At 34.0% G+C, this 22,510-nt stretch overlaps 1 protein-coding gene across 1 annotated transcript in view; it reads right to left on the reverse strand.

The window, feature by feature from the left end:
- Positions 1-1,884: 1,884 nt before the first annotated feature.
- LOC119636014 (leucine-rich repeat and immunoglobulin-like domain-containing nogo receptor-interacting protein 3) overlaps positions 1,885-22,510 on the reverse strand; it is a 127,198-nt gene continuing 106,572 nt past the window's right edge. The window contains exons 4-6 of the mRNA XM_038031086.1: positions 14,178-15,232; positions 7,662-7,822; positions 1,885-3,360 (exon numbers count right to left, since the gene is read on the reverse strand). Coding sequence (XP_037887014.1) covers positions 2,160-3,360; positions 7,662-7,822; positions 14,178-15,014 — 2,199 coding nt within the window. The 5' untranslated portion in view covers positions 15,015-15,232 and the 3' untranslated portion in view covers positions 1,885-2,159. The remainder of the gene's footprint in view (positions 3,361-7,661; positions 7,823-14,177; positions 15,233-22,510) is intronic.

Consider the following 22,510-nt stretch of genomic DNA (forward strand, 5'->3'; position numbering starts at 1 on the left):
TATATATATTTGTTTTTTTATATATATTAACTCATACATTTATATTTATATATATATCCCTTGTTTCAAATTACGTTTTAGTTTTTTTTTTTTATTTTCTTGTTTTTCTTTTTCAATACATACTTACCGGCAGAGCTCGGGATTGTACTAAACTCAATCATTCTGTTTGTAACATTTAAAAATACGCGCTTGAAGACTTTATTGTAACGTGAGTTTTGCCAAATTTTTCATCTGCTAGTCAGTGTGATCTGCTAGAACGAATGGAATCGAAATCTTAAGGATCTTGTTTTTTTGCTAAGACACGTAATTGGCTCTGCTTACTTTTTGAAATTAAAACATAACATGCTTATAGACATAACCTATTCTGTTATTAGGAAAGGAAAAAGTTGGTCGTATCAACCTCGCCTCTTGCCTATCTTACTTTGATCATAATAATCGAACCTTGTAATATCGATAAGTTTTCCTATAAAAAACCGGCACTTATTAAATGTAATGATGGGATTTTAGATGATCAGTATCGCCAGTGTGTTGCCAAACGGATATTTTCGCCGTTCTCCGAATAAAAATTTGCATTAACTAGTAAAGGGCAAACAGGAACTTTAGCTAATAGGCAGTTAGAGTCATGCTCCCATCGAATACCTGGCGGCGCACCTGGCACAGGTTCAAACAATCTCGAATGTATGCCTTTTCTTAATCTTCAGATTGATAATCAATAGATAGATTTGCACCAAAGAAATTTAAAGTTCACACGAATCCCGCCCCAACCTGTCCGAAGTTAGCTGTACACGACATATACTTCGCTTTCTTGTAGATAAACTCATATGGAAGCTGCTCTCTATCATCACATTAATGCACGCAGGCATCAACTTTAACTGAGTAATTTTTTCATTTTGTGTTAACTACAATCAAACATAAAGGTATCTTCAATCTGGACTGCCGCATAGCCGAGCAAGTAAGTGTTTACGACTACCAGTCGTAAGTCGAAGTCACTGTACGCGATTTGAAATCTCAATGCGCTTTTGACCCGATACTTGGTTGTACGTGTAGTGAATGCGTAACACTTATTGAACCCTCTTTAGTCTGGGTTGATTTGCTCCCAATCTCATTTCTTTCTCTTTTCTCGCTTCTTTCCACCCCCTAACGTGTTACCCGTTTAGCAGACGACCCTATAGTGATTGTTCATTGAAAAAAAAAAATGTTAAACTAGTTCAAAACTTTGCGAAGCGAAAATGATAAAGGAGCTTCATTGCCTTAACATTAAAGCGTCAATTTCCGTTGTTCTTATGTCCATTTTACAAAGTAACTAATTAATCTAATTCTTGTTAACTCTTGAGCGAGTATATACGTGCAATTATCATAAGCTGCCGATCCGGTAAACTCGTTAGTGAGTCTCCAGTAACAATAACACCATAAACCCTAACTAGCATATCCAAGTTCCGTCAATAAATAAAATTGCATATTGTAACCAAAACTAGGAAGGCCCTTTCAATTCTTTAAAAAAATACTTTGAAAAGAGAGAGAGAGAGAGTGATAAACCCGTCTTACAAGCGAGCTTTTTAAGCCCTCTATATAGTTTCAAGTTCTCCTCTCAACGGGAAATATATTTAAAAAAGAGAGAAAAGATAGCTCTAGACAATCCATCACATAACTGCTGATCAGTTGAATGCTACGGATTAAGTGGCCTCCAGGAAACGTATTTCTCTACTTTACAAACAGTTGAACAATTTTGAATACACTCCCTATGCGAAGAATGATAAATATTAATATTGTTTTCTGTTTTCTGTTTTTTTTTTTTTGTTAATTTTCGCTTCTTTTGTCTTTTCTTAAATGGGATGTTCGAAGTTGCATGTACTAGGCTTGGCTTGTTAATCTTTAAATTCCCTGTTTTTTTTTTCTTTGCCTGAAGAAAGACGAAAAATGTTGTCTGCTTCTGTTTGCTTCCTTTTCTTTTCATCATACAATCCTTTATACTTTTATTTGTTTGCTTATCTGCTGCCTATCGTATATTGTGTCCATTCTCTCTTAAAGTTACCTTAAACTAATTTTACATAACTACACATATCATAATTATTATTTAAACAATTGCTTAATGTATCTTTATCACTGCTAATGGATCCCGTTTGCAAGATCAAGTGCTCCTTACTTTTATACCCTGGATATCATACATAAACCACGTGCGGTTTATTAAGACTGCCGCCGCTACCCGCGATACTGCCGCCTCCACCGCCGCCACTGTTAATGCCCTTTGTGTGCTGATTTGAACTCATTACTAATTTACCGTTAGCCGGTTTCGTCATGCTTTGCGTATCGGGATAATCGTAGTGATCAAATTTTTCATAAAGATGTTCAGGCTCGTCGGTATAAGTGTTACTGCTGCCGACTGCGTCTTTAACTGGTGGCAACTCCCAAGGCTTCAAAGCTCTGTACTCATTCGCTATAGCTTGTGCCGTTAGGTAACGTTCCAGCTCAAGTTTATCTAATTGCGGCAGAGTTTGATGATAATCCTGATGATGTAGAGGATGCATAGCATGAGGATGAGCAGTTGTGCGTTGCGCCTGTAAAGTGTGAGCAGGATAACCACTACCTGGTAAACTACCGTTAGCACCAGTACTTAAAGGCTGATGAGCTAAAATCCGATCGTGAACATTGACAATCGATTTGCCTGAACGTAAGTTTCGATCGTGCATCAGTTTTCGACGGCGTTTCACGAAACGCATATAAAATATTATACTCGTTCCAGTCATTATTACCAAGAGAAACGTCAAGACGGCACAAACGATTGTTACAACATGGGCGGGGCAAGTAATTTCGCTTTCGGTCATTGCCGCCAAATGTCGGCGAGTGCGTTTGCTATCGCGCAATATTTCGCAACCAATGCGTTCGGCATCTAATTTCAGGAAACCGTTATTACTCGGCGGAGTGCTAGTGTACTGGAATTTTGTGGTAAAATCTTTCTTCCTTTCCGCTACATAGGCGGCCACACGTACCAAATTATCTTCGACGGCAGTCGATGATTCTAAACTTGATGGCTCGATATCGCGACTAATCAGATTGTCCGGTGCGAGATCTTTCACATTTCTGCCTGTCAGACCTGCTTGCAAGCCGTTTTCAAAATTGCCGGTAACCAAACGCCACAACCAAAACAAAGTGCAATTGCATTGTAAAGGATTGTCACCCAGATATAGTTTTTCCAATTGATCGATGGGAAACTGAGCTGCGTATAGGGTTTGCAGGCTGTTGGCCTGCATGTAAATCTCTATAATATTCGGGTTGCCTTGGAACAGACGCATCGGTATATCATTTAATAAAGGATTCCGGTTTATGTGGAGAATTTGCAAATGCGTGTTATCTACGAATGCTCTGCAAAGAGAAGTAGAAGAGAAAAAGAAAATCACAGTTCAATAAGTTTACTTTTTCAATATTGTGAATATATTTGATTTTCTCCATTTTCCTAATTATTTAAAAGAGTTTTTTGGTTATCGGTTATGTGCGTTGTTGTTGATTTTGAAGAAAATTTATTCAAGCATATAATATCCAGCTTGTTTAACAAATTGTTCCGATAACCCTTTTGGCCTTTGTATATGCATTCTATGAACGTGAGATACGAGTCGAAAAAGAAAAAAAAGAAAAGGAAAATATTTTCCCACCCAGGCAAGTTAAAGCAAATAAATGTTTTGCTGCTTGGCTGCTTGGCTGACAGTGGAGGAGATGGTGCTGTTATGGAAAAATGTTGTTGTTCAAATATCAGCTTACATGTGATTTAGCTTCTTATCATTAGAGTAAAATTTACCCACTGACTGGAATGCTCTTATTGCCTCCCTTCTCCTCGCGAACATGCCATACTCAAAGTGTAAATGTTGTGGCTTTTAGGTAAATGAGAAAATGTTCAGCGTTTGTTTTCAAAATTGTACAGGTAACGCATTTAAATAATAGATATCAGTTACTAGACACGAAGAAAAGATTCGCTTTCATTTTGCTGTTAAAATATGCAAACTGATACTTAACAATTAGAAGAAGGGTGTATTACTAGCTCAAAGAGGGTAGTACAGTTATATGTACGTGCGGACGTTGTAGTACACAGTAAGCAAAGTAACGAAATTATGTGAACAAGGGATACTGTAGTCAAGACGAAGAAGACGGGAAAGTGGGATTATATTTCCCTTTTCTGCAAACAAATCCAATTGTTTTCAAAAAAGTTTTAGACAAATTAGAATTGAAATTCGGATCGACGTCAAAGAAATAAAGTCATTATAATAATCATAAAAAGATTTGCTAAAGGAAACTTAGATAATAAGGCAAAAATGACATGAAATAATTTGAGGATTTCTCTTACGCTTACACCAGTCTTTTCCTTATTATATTTTTTTATTTGATTTTCTTAATGATAAAAACGAGCCTTCATTGAGATGAGATTTAAGAACAAATGTATTAGTTTTAAAGGCCGATTGACATTGATTTTCAAAGTGAATGAACGATTACATGAGCCATGAGTCCATGTCCTTTTTAAAGTGTTGTATCTGCATGCAGTCTGTCCCTCTGTTTATTATGTTAATATCGATCTATTCGCAAGATGTGTGACAAGTGCCCACGAAGACACCAATAGGCTTCATTTTCTCGAATTTTTTTTTTTGGCCAAAAACAGGTAACAAGTTTAAATTGGAGCACGATTCACATTAAATACTCTACACCAATAGTTTCATGTCACGCGTACCGTTTTCAGTACATTCTACGCTTAATTTTTTAGGTCAAAGTTGAAATAATTAAATAAAAACATAAATAAGTTAAATTAACAAAATTAATATATTTACATTCCATGTACTGAAAAAGGTACACATGCCTTGACATGCATGCATGTTGACATACGTGCCTGTAAGAACTGTTAATTCTCGAATGGATTTTTTATCGGACACAATTTCTTTACTTGTGAACTCTTGCAAAAGAACACCAATAAAGTAAAGCCAACTGTTCAGAAAAGCCATGATCTAGTTCATTTTGCTTCTCGCAGGAGATCCTGCACTTTCTTCCTTCCAGTCGAATATTTGCAATATAAGCCATATATGCAATTTTTGAATGGAGTTATATTGGAAAGCTAATGACAAAGTACCAGCTTTAGCCAAGAGGAAACAATGCCCTCGAAACATTTTTTTAAGTTTTACCTAAAACTAGTATTCGCAGGCGAATCGAATGATTGCAGGACGACAACGAATTTAACTTCTGATGGGATGTTCTGCAAAAACAAACGGAGCAACGAACTCATAACCCACGTCGCCTGACAAATCGAAAAAAGTTTAGCCTTATGTTATATTGCTTTGGAATGAAAGCATTCAAAGGCTTCCTTTAAAGCTTGATTGAATCCTTTATTTTAGTTAAAGTTTAAAAAAAAATCTCCACAGATTCTGAATATATATTTTATTTCAATATTTATAATGCTTTTTTAAATGTTTTAATTCCATAATAAAAAACGTGTTTAACTTTTTTATCTCAATTAATCTTTTTTAATTGCTTTTGCAGAAAAAAGCCAACGGATAATTTACGCATAACATATGAGCGATTAATGTAATGGTATTCAATTGCTTTCTGTTGGCACATTTTAAAATAACGTAATCATATTATATAATATATAAAAGGAATTTATAATAAATAACGCATAACTAGGTTAACCTTATAACGCAAAAGGGGACGGTAAAGCAGTTACCGCAAATAGGATTTTGAATATCATTGCTTTCGTTCTCAATAATATTTCTGATATGAGGCGGACCATGAATTAACGAAGATCGGATATACAAAAAAAATTTATCCATTTAACTTATGCCGCAATGATCATCAGGGAAATATATTGTAGTCCTTGCGTCTCAAAACTATCTCTGAACGATAAATGTCTTCTTTAAGGGGCCATTATTTCCACTCGAAATTTCATAACAACGGGTGATTGATATTTGAAAATGGTGGTGAAATATTTGTATAATGCATACATGATCTCATGATGATTTTTTTTGCTATACATACAATACACAATATAAATTTTCAAAAGCGGACAAGTAGGGGAAAAGGAATTTTCTGGTTTAAAAGCATCCCCTGTTCATCTCTAGACTTTTAGGACCCTCTCAGAGCACTAGCAAATCACGTTAATGTTCACTACTGTCTTCAAATATTTTTTTTCCAGCCACTGAAGAGGGCAAGTGTAATCATGCCTTCACGTGAGGTGGTTATAGCTGGGATTATAGTCACATTTGGATAGAGTTATAGTTAGAGGGGGATGGAAGAAGTCAATCAGTACGGCTAACCTTGTCGTCACTGAACAGGAGCATAGGCTTAACTTCAGTTGATGGGGAGAAACGCGAGCGGTTTTCTACGTTAAGCGAATATCCGCAGTTGTCAGAGATATTCCTTTGAGCTGTTGATAATAAAAAAATGAAAGAGAACGTTTGCTTAGATAAGGGATTTCCATACGCTCTCGTAATGTATATATAAGTCATTCTAACAAAGGACATGCCGGCCTGTGGTTTAATGTTGTATCTGTATTTTTGGTGGGTTTGGGAAATAAAAAAAATGTATAAAAACTTATAGCAGTCTAATCCTATTTGCTTGATTTATTTTTTTATGTGACAAGCCGCTTAGAAGTTCAGGCATAATAGCGCCTGCGGGTACGCGGGTTACGTAAGGGATTGTAGGTATTAGAAAGTAGAGAGGGACGTAAGAATGGAGTACTATGGCTAAATTTGTCTGAGGTCTACATTATTGAGCCGGAGTATAAGCCTAATTTCCGTCGAGAGGGAAGCATGGGCTTGCTGACTATAGTCGAAGAAGAGAAAGAGGAGGCCCGTGTTACGTCAAGTAAGTAGCCGACGTTATTAGAGATATTCACACTTCTTGACAGTTACTGACAATAAAGTGGAATAGAATACGATATGAAAATAAACTTTACTGAATCTTGGTGTAGGTGTGTCTGGGCTTGCTACTTAGATAAGTGATAAAAATTATTTTTGTACAGGTGCGTGTTAACCTACCTTGTAGTGTGGGGGGGCATCGAGCGCATTTGTATTTTTAATGGATATGGGAAATAAAGCAAATGACTAAAAACATATGGCAGTCATTTGGGGCAATTTTTCTTGATATTTGTTGTTTTTTGCGCATTAAATAAAATTGAAAACAATCAAATTTGTTTAATTTCAATAAAACGCTATATTATCACTTTTATCACTCTAATATCATTGTATTTGAATGCTTAATAGAGGTAATTGTTTTAGTTCGATTTCATTTATAAATAAATTATTGGTAAAATTTCACTAAATTAGCATAAAGTACTTTTGGTATACACACATGCCAAGGCATTCCTTTGTATGTATGTAATTATGTATATATATATATATATATAGATATACATATGTAATATGTATATGTATATTACACTATATATATATATATATATGATATGTACACACATATCTATCTGTATTAGTTAGAGTTCAATTATATGCAATTACTTTGGGAAATGTCATTAAGACCAACTATTTAAATAATTTATGGCAGAAACTTTTTTTTCGTTTTTTTCATTTTTTTATTTTGCTTGTTTATAAACACTAATAGGACACATTAAGGGCAGGATGGGTGGACTTTGTAATAAAATATATATGATATCGGGTAGTTCATTGAAAACTTACCTTGAATCTATGCGTTGTAATAAATCCAAACGATTCAAATGCAATTCTCTTAAATGGAATAAATTCAAAAAAGCTACGGGCGGTAAATATGAAAAACGATTACCGCTTAACGTTAGGTGAGTTAAATTAGACAATTTTGATAATTGCTGGGTGGGTACCATCTGGAACAAAAAAAAAGAAAGAGTATGAAAGCGAAAATAAAATTAAAAATTTCATCGTAAATATATAAAAAAATGTGAAATAATAACAAAGAACACAAAAAAAAAAAAAAAAAAAATTCTTATGAATTATTAGCCAAGGTGTTGTTTGCCCCAAAAACATTTGAAAAAATTGTATAAAATCTTTTTGCTGTTTTATATATTATTTAAGAGCTTTTGGCTTTTTATGCTTCGTATGTAAGTTGCTTTCTTTCCGGTCTCTCTCACTCCCTTGCTACTGTTCTGACAAATTCTCACTCACGAAAGATTGATTTTATTGCCACCGAATGGTTTAGTTTTGTCTTTTGCCAAACAACCACTCAGCAGGGCAAGTATTGCCAATTCCTTTAACGTGTGGTCGAGGGTGATACATTTTCATACTCATTGCTAGAAAATGGTAATACATTAATTTTGTTTTTCGGTATGGAACATGGAAAAAAAGGGGAAAAACACATTAAAGACATCATGGTATTGCAAGAACCGAAACCCCGAGTTCGTTTCGATCCTACACTTTGATTACTATTTTACGTTTTATAGTCTAGTCATCTCGTAGGTTAACTTAAAGTTTTCATATCGTAATATTAGAGTTTTCTTTTGTCAATTCATCAAGATGAGCGAAGACCAGATAGGTTTTCGCCTACGACAGCCCCCCAGCTCACGTCGAATGCGATTGAAAACCGAGTGGCAACGTCAATCAACTCAAGCCTAGCATTCGAAGAAATGACAAGAACGTGTCCTCGTTCTTTTAGAGTCACTTGCCATAATGGTCATATGCTTAATTAAATTAACCTGGAGTGGAGCTTTATTTAAGTAAAACAAATAAAAACACTGCAGTAGACCACGGCCCACCTGTAGATACTTTACAGCATCCTGCAGTAAGTAAGAATTTTTGATAATAAGGTGTTATAAGGAAGGTGGTCGAAACAGCGGTTAGATCCTTACCATTTACACTAGTTTTTGTCCTTGGGGTTGAACGCAAGAAAACGGAGGTTGTGACAGACAAGCTCGGATCGATTAAGAATTACCCTCCGAATTGATCGATATAATAAAATGTCTCTGTCAACCATTCTTCTTCTTCTTCTGGGCGTGGCATAAAACCGCGCTAGGTGGTGTAGGATTTAATTACATAAATGAAATTGAAAGAATGACAAACGATTTTATTTGCCCATTACGAGTATATTAAAAGATCGATGGTTAGGAACGGAGCGGTGAATTGCAAGGTTAAATCCACGTATCAGAGACCAGGACGGCTACACAAGACTGGCGAGTCATTGCCAAGCTGTGTAATAAGATATTTTGCGGTATGACAAAATTTCAATTCATTTAATATAATGAATCAAACTCTCTTATATTCCCATCTCTCGGTTACCTCTTCTTCATACACACAAATTGCGATATTTATTCACAAAGTCAGTCTAATTCATTTGATCTGTAAACGTGTTTGGCTCGCATTCATTACATTATAAGGAAACATTACTACATTACTAATCTACAAATTTTTACGAATTTCTTAGTATACCCTAAGGAGCAAATATAATTAATGCCCATTAGCTGATTGAATGCTGTGAAGAGTTTATTTTAAAATGAGTGGTGTGTAGCGAATTCGCGCTAACCCAGCTAACCCTTATTGGATTCGTTAAAGCTTCACTGGTTTGGTTAACTGCATGCGTTCAAATAGAAAAAAAATTTACTGCTATCTACCTCTTCTTCTTTTCCGAGTGAAACAAGCAATGTTCTGCACACAACAAGCACAATTCCCTTTCATTTGTTTCTATACAATTTTCTCCTTTTTTTTTTTTCAAAGCAATTTTTTCTATTCTATCTTATTCTTTTTTCTTTGTTTTGATTTGTGCAATTTTTAAAATAATATGTCCAAGTATTACATGCTGTTGCTTTCCATGCCAAGTGGGAGTTTCTCAAGTTTAGAAAATTGGCGAGTTAAAAATATTTTTGTATCAATTTATATATTTTTTGTTTTATTGTACAACTTTTGTAGAGTTTTCAGGAAACAAGGTCAGGTTTACTACCTTCTTTTTTTAGCTGCGTTGTTTTTTTTTTTCTTTGCTGCAGGAAAATAATCAACAATAATAAAGTTTTTAAGTTTTTGTAACATTGTATAAAGAAGCGAAATTGTTGAGATGATGGTTTTATTCGGTTTTTTATGAAATGTATTTCTTTTTGTTTATTTCTACCGAGAAAGTCACTATGTCACGTCTAATTACCCAATTATGACAAAAATTCAAAAAGTACTTTGAAATTTTTGTTTTTTTTTCTTTTTATGAATTTTCTACAAAGTCTGAAATACAAATCGAGAGAGACGAATGAAAGACAGGATAGAGTACCATACGTTTGTATAAAAGACAATAGAACGGTAGGAAACTAGTTTTGACAGATTGATAAAGAAGTTGTAAGAAGGAGTTTACAAGAGTTTCATTTTATTTATTCATTAGTGACTGTAATAAATATTCGGATGAGTTAGGTAAGACTGTTAGAAATAAGGACTAAATTGCATCATTATAGAGAAGATCGTCGATCGAATTCACAACAAAGTTCGAAGTGAACTGTTTTTTCTTTTTTTTTTTCTTAAAACATTGCTAAGGCTTAAAATTGGTAATAAGCAAAATTAAATTTAAGGTTTATCGTATCACTATGGCATTATGGCGAAGAAGATCAATCAGAACTTGCCAGTCACGAATCTTATCTTATCTTAGCTTATTTTCAATGCCAATGCTAACCTTCGACCTGTCTGAGTATTTCTGTCTTCAACCTACAGGTTGAAGTTTCGTGACGAAGTTTGTTACATTAACGGATGCTATTGAAAAAGGTTCGGATCGGCTGAATTTTCGCCCACTTCCCATGAAGACCCACGAAAGTAAAGGGTTTTGCTACGGTTAAGCAGATAAAGACCGTATCGGCGAAAGAACTCAAGGCCATGCCAACTGGAAAATGGCGCTGACGCAAGTGTATCTTATCTAAGGAGGATTATAAATATTTTTCGAGAAAAATCAAGCCCCAGCTTGTTTTTCTGAGCACACCTCGTAGGCAGTGAGGGATCTAAGAATCGTGTCACAGATAAACACTTCTTTTTTATGTCTCTCGCATGTAGAGCAATTCCATCTATCCACATCTTGATTTATAATAAACTAATTAATCCTATTCTAGATGTTATTCTAATCCCTCTTCATCCGTTTTCTATGGACAATGTTTTACGCATTCTCCATCTGCATTTGGGGATAACTTTGGATTTCTCGGGATAGGTTTACTTGAATTTTTAAAGAAAAAACCATAAACTGAATGTTTTACCAAATATTTACCGTTACAATATTAAAACGCATATTTCAAACAATAAAATACCAAAATACTACAAAAATAAAATAAACAAACGCATACATGCATATATATGGATATATATATGAAACACTTGCTCACACCATTGACCGAATGGCAGAGGAGGAATGCCGAAAGAGTGAAATAAAGACAGACAGGGACAGAGTGAGAGAGAGAGAGAGGGAAAAAGTAAACACATGCTATAGAGAAACTCTTACAGTAAAGTATTTTTAAAGGTATTTTAAGTAGTTTCCGGTACGACACACATAGTCTTTCACTTCTTTTTTTTTTTTTTTAACATATAACAACACACAATAACGACCAAACTTACATACAACTATTACTTGTATATGCTATTGTATTAAACAGCATATCACGTAGAAGCAGTGGCAATAGTGCCAACAAAAATTTACTATTAACAATGACAATAAATTCTCTAAATACGAGTAGTTTACGTAGAAAAATAAGCAAGCAGACGGACAATCATTCCGGACTGCTGTTGTCCTGCTGTTTTATAATCATGTTTATTTATAAATTGCGAAAAACCGAAAATGTGGGAAAGATATGCAAAGGAAAACAACAACGACAACATATATATATATACGTTATCATGATTATTAAATAGAAAACGAGAGTAGACCGTGAACGAGGGAAGGAAATATTACAGCTATTTGTCAAGTAAGGTCTTGGAAATTGATTTTATATTATTTAAAAAGGAAACGAGTTATCTTTTATGATTTAATGTAAAAAAAAGCTCAAAAAGTGAAACGAAAACAAAGCTCTTAGGGTTTTGGTAAGATGAGTTACTTTATGGAAAAGTATTAAGTTCTAGTTTCTATGAAATGTAATCTATTTTACACGCTCTGTTATTTTGCCCTTTCTTTAAGCTCTCTTCATCTTTTCAACTTGATTTTTTAATTATTTTCTTATTACTCTTTTTATATTCTATACCACTCGTTTGTGGGGATGTTTGCAATGCCCAGAAACACTTCAGATAAATCCACCTCTTACTGTATCGATTCATTCAGAATCATCTCTTTCATCGATCAAACCTTGTCTATCCGTTTGTCCGTCCGTCCTTTTTGTTTCGTTTTAGTCAACCTACAGATCGCAACTTTTAAGCAATTCTAATGAAAATCGATACAGGACGAACACTGTTGGAAATAGGTCAGACTGGATTACTTTTTCGACCATTTCCCTTATAAAGCCTTATTTTGAAAAGTCGTTACATGAACAACTGTACGATGATGTAGGGTATTTAATAGTATCTTTAGCTTTTTTTTTACTACCAATGAATTAAATAACAAAAATCATATCTGAAGTTGATATTTGTCGCTCTTTCATTTCTTCCACTTGTCGTGATCTATATACAATATGAATAAGGAAGTCGATGAAGTGATATATATATACATTTCTAAATTGCCTTTATTCCCACAAAATATATTAATTTTTTGCATTAGCTTTATGTAAAAGCATAATTTTCATGAAACAGCCGATATTGAAGGACACAGGACAAAGGTCAACCTGGTCTAAATTTAGCAAATTTAATTTACTTCTCGAAGATTTTACTATGAATTTATACAGTGTCATATTTGAAGATTTATTTACGACCTACGAACTAACCTAAAGCTTACGATGAACTTAAAAGTTTTTTTCTCAAATAATTTGGAATTGTGTATAAAATTTTATGTTTATACACAACTTGTTTGGATAAAAGACTGAATTTGAACTATAAACAAAAAGAGTAATAATATAATACTCTTCTATAAGCCCTCAATTAGTTCCACCTTTATATACAACCAATGTTGAGAAAATTAAGATCCAAACCCAATTGTCACACAATTGCAATTCACCAACGGATCTTGAAGAAGCCTTACTCCCCAATCTGCATTTGTGGACAAATTTTCAATATAAAGCACACTCTCTGTGACTGCCTTAACTTTTCCCTGGCTAGAAATATTGTATTTGGAACGATTAACCCTATGGATATTCTACAATCAGCTACAGAATCGAATATCAATACAATATATTACTTTATTAAAACTACTAGGTTTAATATCTAAAGTACTTTTATAAATTAGAGCCGATACCCTGTGTTGCTAGTGCTCCATGTTTTTTTTTTTTAGTCTGAGAATTTATTTCATTAGTCTAAAATTATAGTAATAATAATAATAATAATTGTTCCTATAATTCTCATAATACCCTGAGAAGTATATCGTGCCATGATTCGTAACAGAAACACATATCGGCATTATGGTCTGTCTTGTATTAAAATGTAGAGTTTATACTCCACCTCATCTAGCTTCGTTTGCTCCCCTGCTCTGCTATTGTACTTTCACTTTCTTTCTATGCTCCACATTCCATAACTCATTCCATCTAATTGACGTTTGCTTTTCGTTCACACTAATTACGCAATGTTTGGCTTTTTGTATAATGTTTTTCGAAGGATCTCTTCATTACTTTACACTTTGTTTCTTATAGTTCCCCTCCATTCGATTAGCGAATCTTGAAGTGAGCAAAAGTTAGTTTTAAGAAACAATTTTATCAATTTGCGAGGATAGTGAAGCTCCTTCTGTACAACTTATTCGATAGACTACTAACGATAGGCTTTAAGCGATTGATTCAAAAGAGGTTGGAATCAAATGTAATGACATAATTCCAAAGAGAAAAAAATTCTGCTCTTTTGATAACTTTGTACTAACAGCATTGCTGACACGAAATACAACATTAGGGTGTTTGAAAAGTCATTTCGCTTTTCTTTCTTCCAACGGAGGGTTTAATTGCACATTTCACATTTACGCCGCATTGTCATTATATACTTTGGCAACTGATGAAGTAGAGCTTGTTTGTGAAAAAGTTGGTTTGATTATGTTGTCGGTACCCCATCATATACGGAAACTCGAACTTTTGACTCAACAAAAAAAAAAAAAAAAGAATGGCGGAATGACATGCGGACATACTTGAGCATGTTTCAATATCATTTCGTACTTACCGTTAAATTATTGTCACCTAAATCCAAATACTTTAGCGTTATTAGGCCATCGAATGCACTGAGATCCAATTCGCTAATAACGTTGCCTCTTAGCGTTAGGGTTACTAATTCTCTTAATCCTTCGAAGCTATCATTCCTTACGTATTCCACCAAGTTTTCAGAAACATCTAATGACTTGATAGCATGTAAATGCTGTAAATTACTTGCCGGCACATCCAATAGTTGATTATTTTTGAATATTAAGATCTCCAAGGACATTAAATTATGAAATGTATTCTCCTCGAGACTAACGATATTATTATTAGTCAAATCCATTTCAATCAGTGAATTTAAGTCTGCCATTGCAGACGGATGGACCACTTCGATGCGATTAAAGCTGAGATCGAGTACCAGTAAATTACTTAAGCCTCTGAATGCGTCCTTTTGCAGTGAGCTGACTGAGTTGTGACTTAAATTTAAAGTACGCATTTCAATTTGATATTCGAAATTTTTCGAACCCAATGTTTCGATGATGTTGCGCGATAAATCCAATACCTCTAATTTCATGTAGAACGGCAGCGTAAATTCTATGTTACGTATTTTATTGAGCGTTAAATTAATGTATTTGGTCTCAGGATTTAATTGTATTGGCACATCCTCGAGAGCGGCGTCAATGCAATAGGCTCGGCTATTAGCGTCACCGCCCAAGCATTGACATTTTGAAGGGCAAAATGCCACTGCTCTCTGCTGTGGATGACAGCTAAGCAGGATTAACAATAATGAGCTTAAGTGTAGCCAGGATAAATTACATGATGTTAAGCGCCATCTTACATGGACAATTCTGTGTAAGTGTTTCATTTTTCACTGAAAACCAATGCAGGTTATTGCTTACGGGATATAAATGCTGTTCGTTAAGTTTGGTCGCGGCGGTGGTGGTGGTGTGTGGCTGCTTCGTTGCTATTGCTGTTGTTCTTATTGTTACGAAAACCAATTAATAAATCTTAAGTGTTGCGCCAGTAAATGGAGATTAAAAAAAGATTTTGGCAGCAATTACCACACAAACAACATGACAAAGTCTAAAACGCAATGAAAAAGAAAAAAAAGATCAAAGCATTACTATAACGAAATTAGTTTACGAAAAAAAAAAATATATATATATAATAAACAATTTGAAATATGTTAAGACCTTTGGTGAACTCTCGAAATGCCCACCTGTTTACTCCACTCATACAATTCTTAATTAATCAAATATTAATATTAAAAATTAATATTAAGGATAAACTAAGGATATATGTGTATGTGCCTGAGGGTAGGCTTAATTTGTTTTAATATAAATTTTGTTTAAAATTTTGTTTTCGTTATTTTTTTTTTTTTTTCTTACTTTAAAGTGGAAATTATGCTGTTTGCTGGGGGACCTTATCTGTTATTTAAAGATAAGACGCTGATCGAGAATTTCCCGGAATGACATATAGATCTCATCATTAACAAGATTGTGCTTAGAATGAACCAATATTCAAACAACATCTGTTAAAATTTTATATTAATTCGCTTATTTCTTTAGGTGCTGTCGTGATTTAACCAACCCTACCTTTCCTACTTTCAAGACTTTAGAAAATTCGAATTTTCTGTGTTGACCAAGAAATATCGTTCTAACTCAGCATTTTCTTGAGAAGCGTTGTATTAACTTTTCTTCGTTGAAAACATACTCTGTCGGGCCTACGGAAGCGGATAATGTCGAACGCAGCGAGTCCCGAAAAGATGTACTTATAACATAAGAGTTCAAGGAACCGTTGAAAACTGAAAGACATAGCTAATATCATAAATATATAAAAAGGCAGCATAATCACCATTTTGTATAAAAATGTCGCCATGAGAGGAATGTTTTGCAGATGGATACCCCGTTCACTCCCAGCGAACCAAAAGCATCAACGTTTTACTGATTAGGTATAAGAAGCAAATCGTGTGAATTAAATTTTGATTTGCTTTAGCATCTATCGTATTTTCTAAACCTTGTCCTCACCGACTGTCATCTGTTGAAACGGATATTAATCATCGGGCTTCGAAAGGTTAGAGAAGCTTTGGACTGATTGCATCACTCTTAAAGAAGGGCTTTCCTGACAAATAAAGTGGACCTTTTCAAAAAGAATAAAGTTATTTATTCAATTAGTCCCGGAAATTATTGATGGATATACTGTTTAATACATTCTGACTATAATTCTACTAGTCTACTAGTGCTTGAGGTATATTAATGCTCTTATAACGTTTGCACTGTTCAGTAATAAGCAGCACTGTACTCTGTATTGTAAATTTGATATGCTCAGGTGATTAATTCCTGGCTATCGGCTCGTTTTTCCTTTGTTGCAATTTTAATAATCATCAATATTGGGGTAGGACATATATTTTTTTGTCGAACTTTACCGTTTATATATAACATAATATGTCTTGAAAATGGGTTTGCTCTCTTTTAAGCGCCATAATGTTGGGCTTGCCGGAAAGGTTTGCATCAAAAATTTATGTGGCTTTGTTAGGTATTTTAAAAAAATTTTTGATTTTGATATTTGCTATAATTTTTAATTTGTACCAAAAAATTTTTAGAAAGCTTTTAGAATAGGCGTGGCATATGGACGAGACATAGCCAATAGAAAACTTGCTTTTCAAAATCACAAAACCACCCCCTGAACACAGTGTCACGTTCTTATTTTAAGCGTGCGGCCACGACAGCATCAACTGATTATAACAAACAATCGAACGGACGGACGAAATAATATTTTGATGTGGTTAAGTCAGTTCGGAAATTTACCTCGACTGCAATTATATGTACTAAATGGGTTCTCTGGTATAGACTTAACTACCGAAATTTATCAATAATTTATGATCTGCACTTAAAAAAAAAAAAATATGATAAAAGTAGTATATGAAAATCCGATGTAAACTTGTGGATTTAATTTTGAAAAGATTGGTAAGTATGTGAAATTCCCTTTAAACCGCATACAAATATTTATTTATATTTTTTTTTGGAAATTGCTTTAAGGTTTTCATTCTATACACATTTCAGAAACTTATTGATTTTTGTTGTTTTTTTTTTTTTTTTTGGCAAACAATGAACTCCATCTCCGTTCTGCTTTCCATTCAGCTCTCTGCACCTGGTGAGTATGTAGAGCTAATCAAAAATACATTTAACCTTAAAAACAACTTTAGAAACGGGAGCATTAGTAAATATTTTATGAGTCTCTGTAGTTAACCCTGCAGGTTAGAGAGCAAATGGTTAACTATAAACATTATAAATTGATAGTTAAATAGAAACGAAGTACAGGAAGCAATTTTTTAAAGAATAAAAAAAATACATTGCAAATAAATTTACAACATTTAAAGAAGTGACTCGTTTTATAACAAAGAAATAAAATTTTTTGGATAATAAAATATTTGTAAGGAATTTCTGAAATGTCTATCCGAAGTTAACACAGGTATTAGAGAGTTCGAAATTCTTAATCAATAAAATGAATGGAAAAACCTTTTCTACTAAGATCTCAAAATTTTCCTTTGCTAGCATCCTCTTCCTCTTAAATTTTGAACTGAGTCCGATACGGTTGCAACAACTCTCTTCAACGAACGACTCCCTTCAAATCTCTCCCATCACAGAACACTACCTTGCACGGCGTCAATCCGGTCTTTTACTACCAGTTGTGTACCTTCACCTACCGTTTCTTTCGTACATAAAGTTTTATCGAGATGCGAGTATTGCTAGTGGTAATCTAAGTGAATTCTTTCAACATTTTTATTCATTTTATTTATATGATCTCTTCGGCCGAATTACAAATCAGAATCACTTGCTGAATCAATTTAACATTGTCTGTCCATCCGTCTTGTTTAATTGTATTCAACCTGCAGGCCCCAATTTTTAAGATATTTTGATAAAATTTGGTACACTGGGGTATTTTGGCCTAAGGACGTGCGCTATTGAATACGGTTTGGATCGGACCATTTACTCGGCCACTTCTTACAAAAAACTTTTATGCCGAAAACTGTAGGACGATATAAGTTAGTAAGGGGTATTTAATGGTGGACCGTGGCCCGTACTTTTGCGTTTGTCTTCTTAAATCTTTCATACGCCCCAGTTTTAGCTTGATATGATCCATATTTTGGTTTTTGTTTATTAAATGACTAATCACACAAGTGATTTACCCTATTCGTGGAACACGGCATGAAGTTCTTTAGCGACCCAGCGCTCGCTATAACTGCAAGTATGCGGGCGGCTACAAAGGAATTTACTGTGAAAAACAAAGTGCCAAAGTTTTCGCTTGACGTATTATACAATCTTTACTTGGTGTGCATTAGCCATAAATTATATTTTAAACCATATATTAAAACTAATTCCCGCCCTTTTTTTTTGTTATACTATATATAGATTTTTCTTTTATCTGAGAGAGTAAAATTCATTATATATATATACAATGATTAATATAAGAAAATAGTCGAAATTTATTGTAAACTTATTCGTTTCGACACGTGCCTACTGGTGATAATAAAATCCTATCGATCCAATTCAAATATATATAAATTTTCTGTTTGATTCCTTTCGTAATTTTATACTTAGCCGCACTTTTTCTTCATTAAAAGAACGAATGAAATATTTCAAGGCATTAAAGTAATATAAATATCAGAAATTTTTGACAGAAGAGCATAGTAGCACAGCAGCATAGCGGCAGTAGTGCGACAACGGAGTAAGAATGAATAGAACGTAAACTTTTTTCGAGTCGAGAGTCTGACAAAATAAATCAACAATATCTACAAAGCACAGACACTTACATATATATTAAAAAAAACTGAACTGAACAAATGCTCAAAGTTCAAGTAGGTATCGTACACTCACTCCTCTGTTGAGAGTACGCATCGCAGTGAGTGCATGTATGCATTAGACACATAACAGCTTCACTTACATACAATTTAAAACTCACTAAGCGAATACTATTTGTTGATTTTTCATTTTTAGAAATGTGTTCAGCTGCATATGCACACTGTAGTATATGTGTGTGTCGGTTGGCAAACAATTGTCCCGTGCTTTAAAATACAATTGAAGAAAAATTGCATTTTGTTTTTTCATGTGACGCTGCTATGTCGTTATGGTTGCGTCGCAATGACACAGTCTATGAGTTTACCGGCGAGCTTGTAATATTCATCTAACAGTCCGTTGGTCTATCTCACCAATCGTCTGACTAGTATGTCTGCTGGCGTTTGTTTTTTCTTTTTGCCTTGTGCAATGCATTTTTATGAAAAATTGTTTTATGCGAAACTATTGTCTGCAAAAAAGACGATTTCTTTTTTCGTAACTTTGTTCTCTCTCTGTTTGTTGCGAATTTTGTCTTTTTTTCTTCCGGAAAGTATACGTATATTGTTTATTCTCTAGAGCGCTTTTTCCTCTATTTTCCGACCAAATAGAGAGTTCACAATAGAGATTGTGACACTTTAAAACAATTAGTGGAAAAAATGGTCTAAAAGGAATTATATATATATATATATATATTAGGGTGCAGAAAGTGTAGCCGTCTTTAAAAAATGAAAATTAATTCACAGACACATTGCTGTAGCATAATCCGCCTGTAAAGTAAAGATTTCATGCGATCTATTCCTGAATGAAAATTTATATGTGAATGTTAATACAGAAGGAAACAGGAAGTTCGATAATCTCTGTCAGCATACTTTAGATCATAACTCTTTTTAAATTAGTTGAAATTATTAACAGATAACATAGAGAAGCAGCCCTGGTCCTTATGAGGGCTTGCTACTTTTTATTATGGAGTCGTTGAAACCATTCACTGCGGTGTGAAATTATGTTGTGGGATAACTGAATGCAGTTAGCATTCGATAGATTTTTTTCAGCGTATTTCAGAACAGCAAGAACGTTTTCAAATCAGCTTCCAACATACCCTAGTAGCTTCGTGACACTGACTGATTTCTCTAAGCAGCTGCGCTGTGTGAGATTATGTTTTTGACGTTCCATCATATTCCAGGCTCATTCAGACTTTGCCTGTTGAAGAAGCTCTCATTAAGCTGTCAGCAGTGTGCTTTGGCAGTATGTTATTGACTTTCCAGCGCATTCTACTCTACAGGTACTAGTGTGCCTTGTGTATCCAGGCTTGGCCACAAATTGACTTTTACACAAACTCCTAATTCCAATGCTTCTATTAAACTTTGATAGCACAGCAGTAGTCTCCAACCATATACCAAGCTCTGATCTAGTTTCGTCCAAATATATTTCCTTTGAATTCTATAATTAAATTGTCTACAACAGACTTTGATTACGTGTTATTGACTTTCCGTCGGAATCCAGCTTCATCTAGTTTTTATTATGTTCGTCACGGTAGCTTCTCCTATCTTACCTAAGCGATAAGTAACGGATCAAAGTCCGTTACAGCAGTTAGTTAGTTACCGGATTATCCATCTTCTAGCATATCCCCGACTTTATCTGTTACAAAAACTCTCTCTTCGAATCCCTTCACTAGGCGATCCCTAAAGAATCTTACTTCTCTTTAAGATTTCACGGCAAGTGATGGTTAGTTTTGACTCTCTTAAAATGTCGCTCAAACAAAATAATAAACCTGTCCTGGAACTTTCTAAAATGCTTAAATGGGGCCAAGTAAAACTTAAGGCTAAAATGGACATTCTTTTATTCAGAAAATAGCTGGAAGAGAACTGGCCTGTTTGTGTCCGACAATATCACCTAACTTAATCATTATAGAACTGGTTTTATATAAATCCTATATTAAAAAAATCGAAAGTAAGCTGTAAAAAACCAGATCCTCACTTATCCTAAGTACTTACCTGGCACCAACAATTCACTTAAAAACTAGTTTTTACTCATTTAATATAAAAACGCGTATGGACGAAGTACCCTGAGTTTATGATAAGCCCCGTGATCCCTGACGGTAGTTTTTTGTTAGAGGTGTAAGTATATAGTGTAATATTGCAAATATGTAATCATACTGTATACATAAGAGTTTAAAATTTTGCCTTAAAGCTACTATAGGCTTAGCTGCAGAAGTGCACATCAATTGGCAGAGAATATTGAGTGAAGTTTTTATGTTTTCCGAAGCAACTGTGGAGAAAGGAGATAAAGAGTAACTTCAATTTTGATAAAACTTAAAACTAGCCTTAACACTAAAACGTTATCTTTCTCGGTTATTTTAGAAACACAAAACAACTAAAGTTTTTCATATTTTTCACATTTTTCTAATATGAGGAGTTACACAAAGTAAGTCTAGCAAAACTTGCATCGAAGCCGTAATGCATTGAAAACATTGGGTCTAGCTGGGTTTCCCAACTAAGCTTAGAAACGAAGCTCCCTTAACACTGGTCTGTGGCATGTTAATTTTTATGTACCACAAGAGCTATGAACCTTTAATCCTAAACGCGAAAGTAGCAGTTAGTGTCAGTCTCCATCTACAGAATTATGCTCAGTTGGCTGTTAATCAATATCTTTGCTACTTTCTTTCCAATCCAACTTGCAGGTTGGATGTGCAAGAATCCCAAGGTTTTTAACGAATTGTTCTGTTAAAGTAAATAACAAAAACAATGCATTTTAATGAAATTTTATCTTTGTTCCGCAACAATTACATCTATTTCTATTCAGTTTTCATTTGCGAGTCTAGTTTAGAGAATTCACGAAATTTAATACTCTACAACCTAATAAATAAACTTACCAAGCATTGGATTGCTCGGTAATTAACTATGCAAATTCTTTATGTAAATTAGTTGCAAGACTAACAAAGAAATATTAAATAAAAAAAGTAAAATAAATATATGTAAAGCAAACCATAAAATTTTCTTTAATTAAGTTAAGCAAATACATATATACATATATATATATATATATATATATATATATATGTGTGTGTGTGTGCGTATGCATTGGTTGCCTTAAGATAAACAAAAGAGGATAGCAGAGAAATACGTGCAGAGATATAATGGTTAAATATTTAACTTAAACAAAATCATCAATTGTTTCATAAATTTTATATATATATATATAAGCCGCGATAACAATCAGTTGTTTTTGTGTGTGCGTGTGCGAACGTTTTCTTTAAACTATCATTGTACACGTATATGCTAATGCAACCATGTGTATTAATTAATTAGTTGGACTTTTAAGTGCATGTTCGAGCAACGAATGCTTTAAGAATTTCTAAATTACCAAATATACCTAAGGCGTAATTTTAAATGGTTGCCTTGAGTCGATTTCATAATAATATATGTATTTATATACCTGAATATGCAATGCGTACAAAAGACTCTCCCTCTCTCAACCATTCTCTATCCTTTCCTAGATGAAACGTTTTGTTTTTTTTTTTTTGTTTTCT

The sequence above is a fragment of the Glossina fuscipes genome, unplaced genomic scaffold (assembly GCF_014805625.2).
Source record: "Glossina fuscipes isolate IAEA_lab_2018 unplaced genomic scaffold, Yale_Gfus_2 27, whole genome shotgun sequence".
Lineage (NCBI taxonomy): Eukaryota > Metazoa > Arthropoda > Insecta > Diptera > Glossinidae > Glossina > Glossina fuscipes.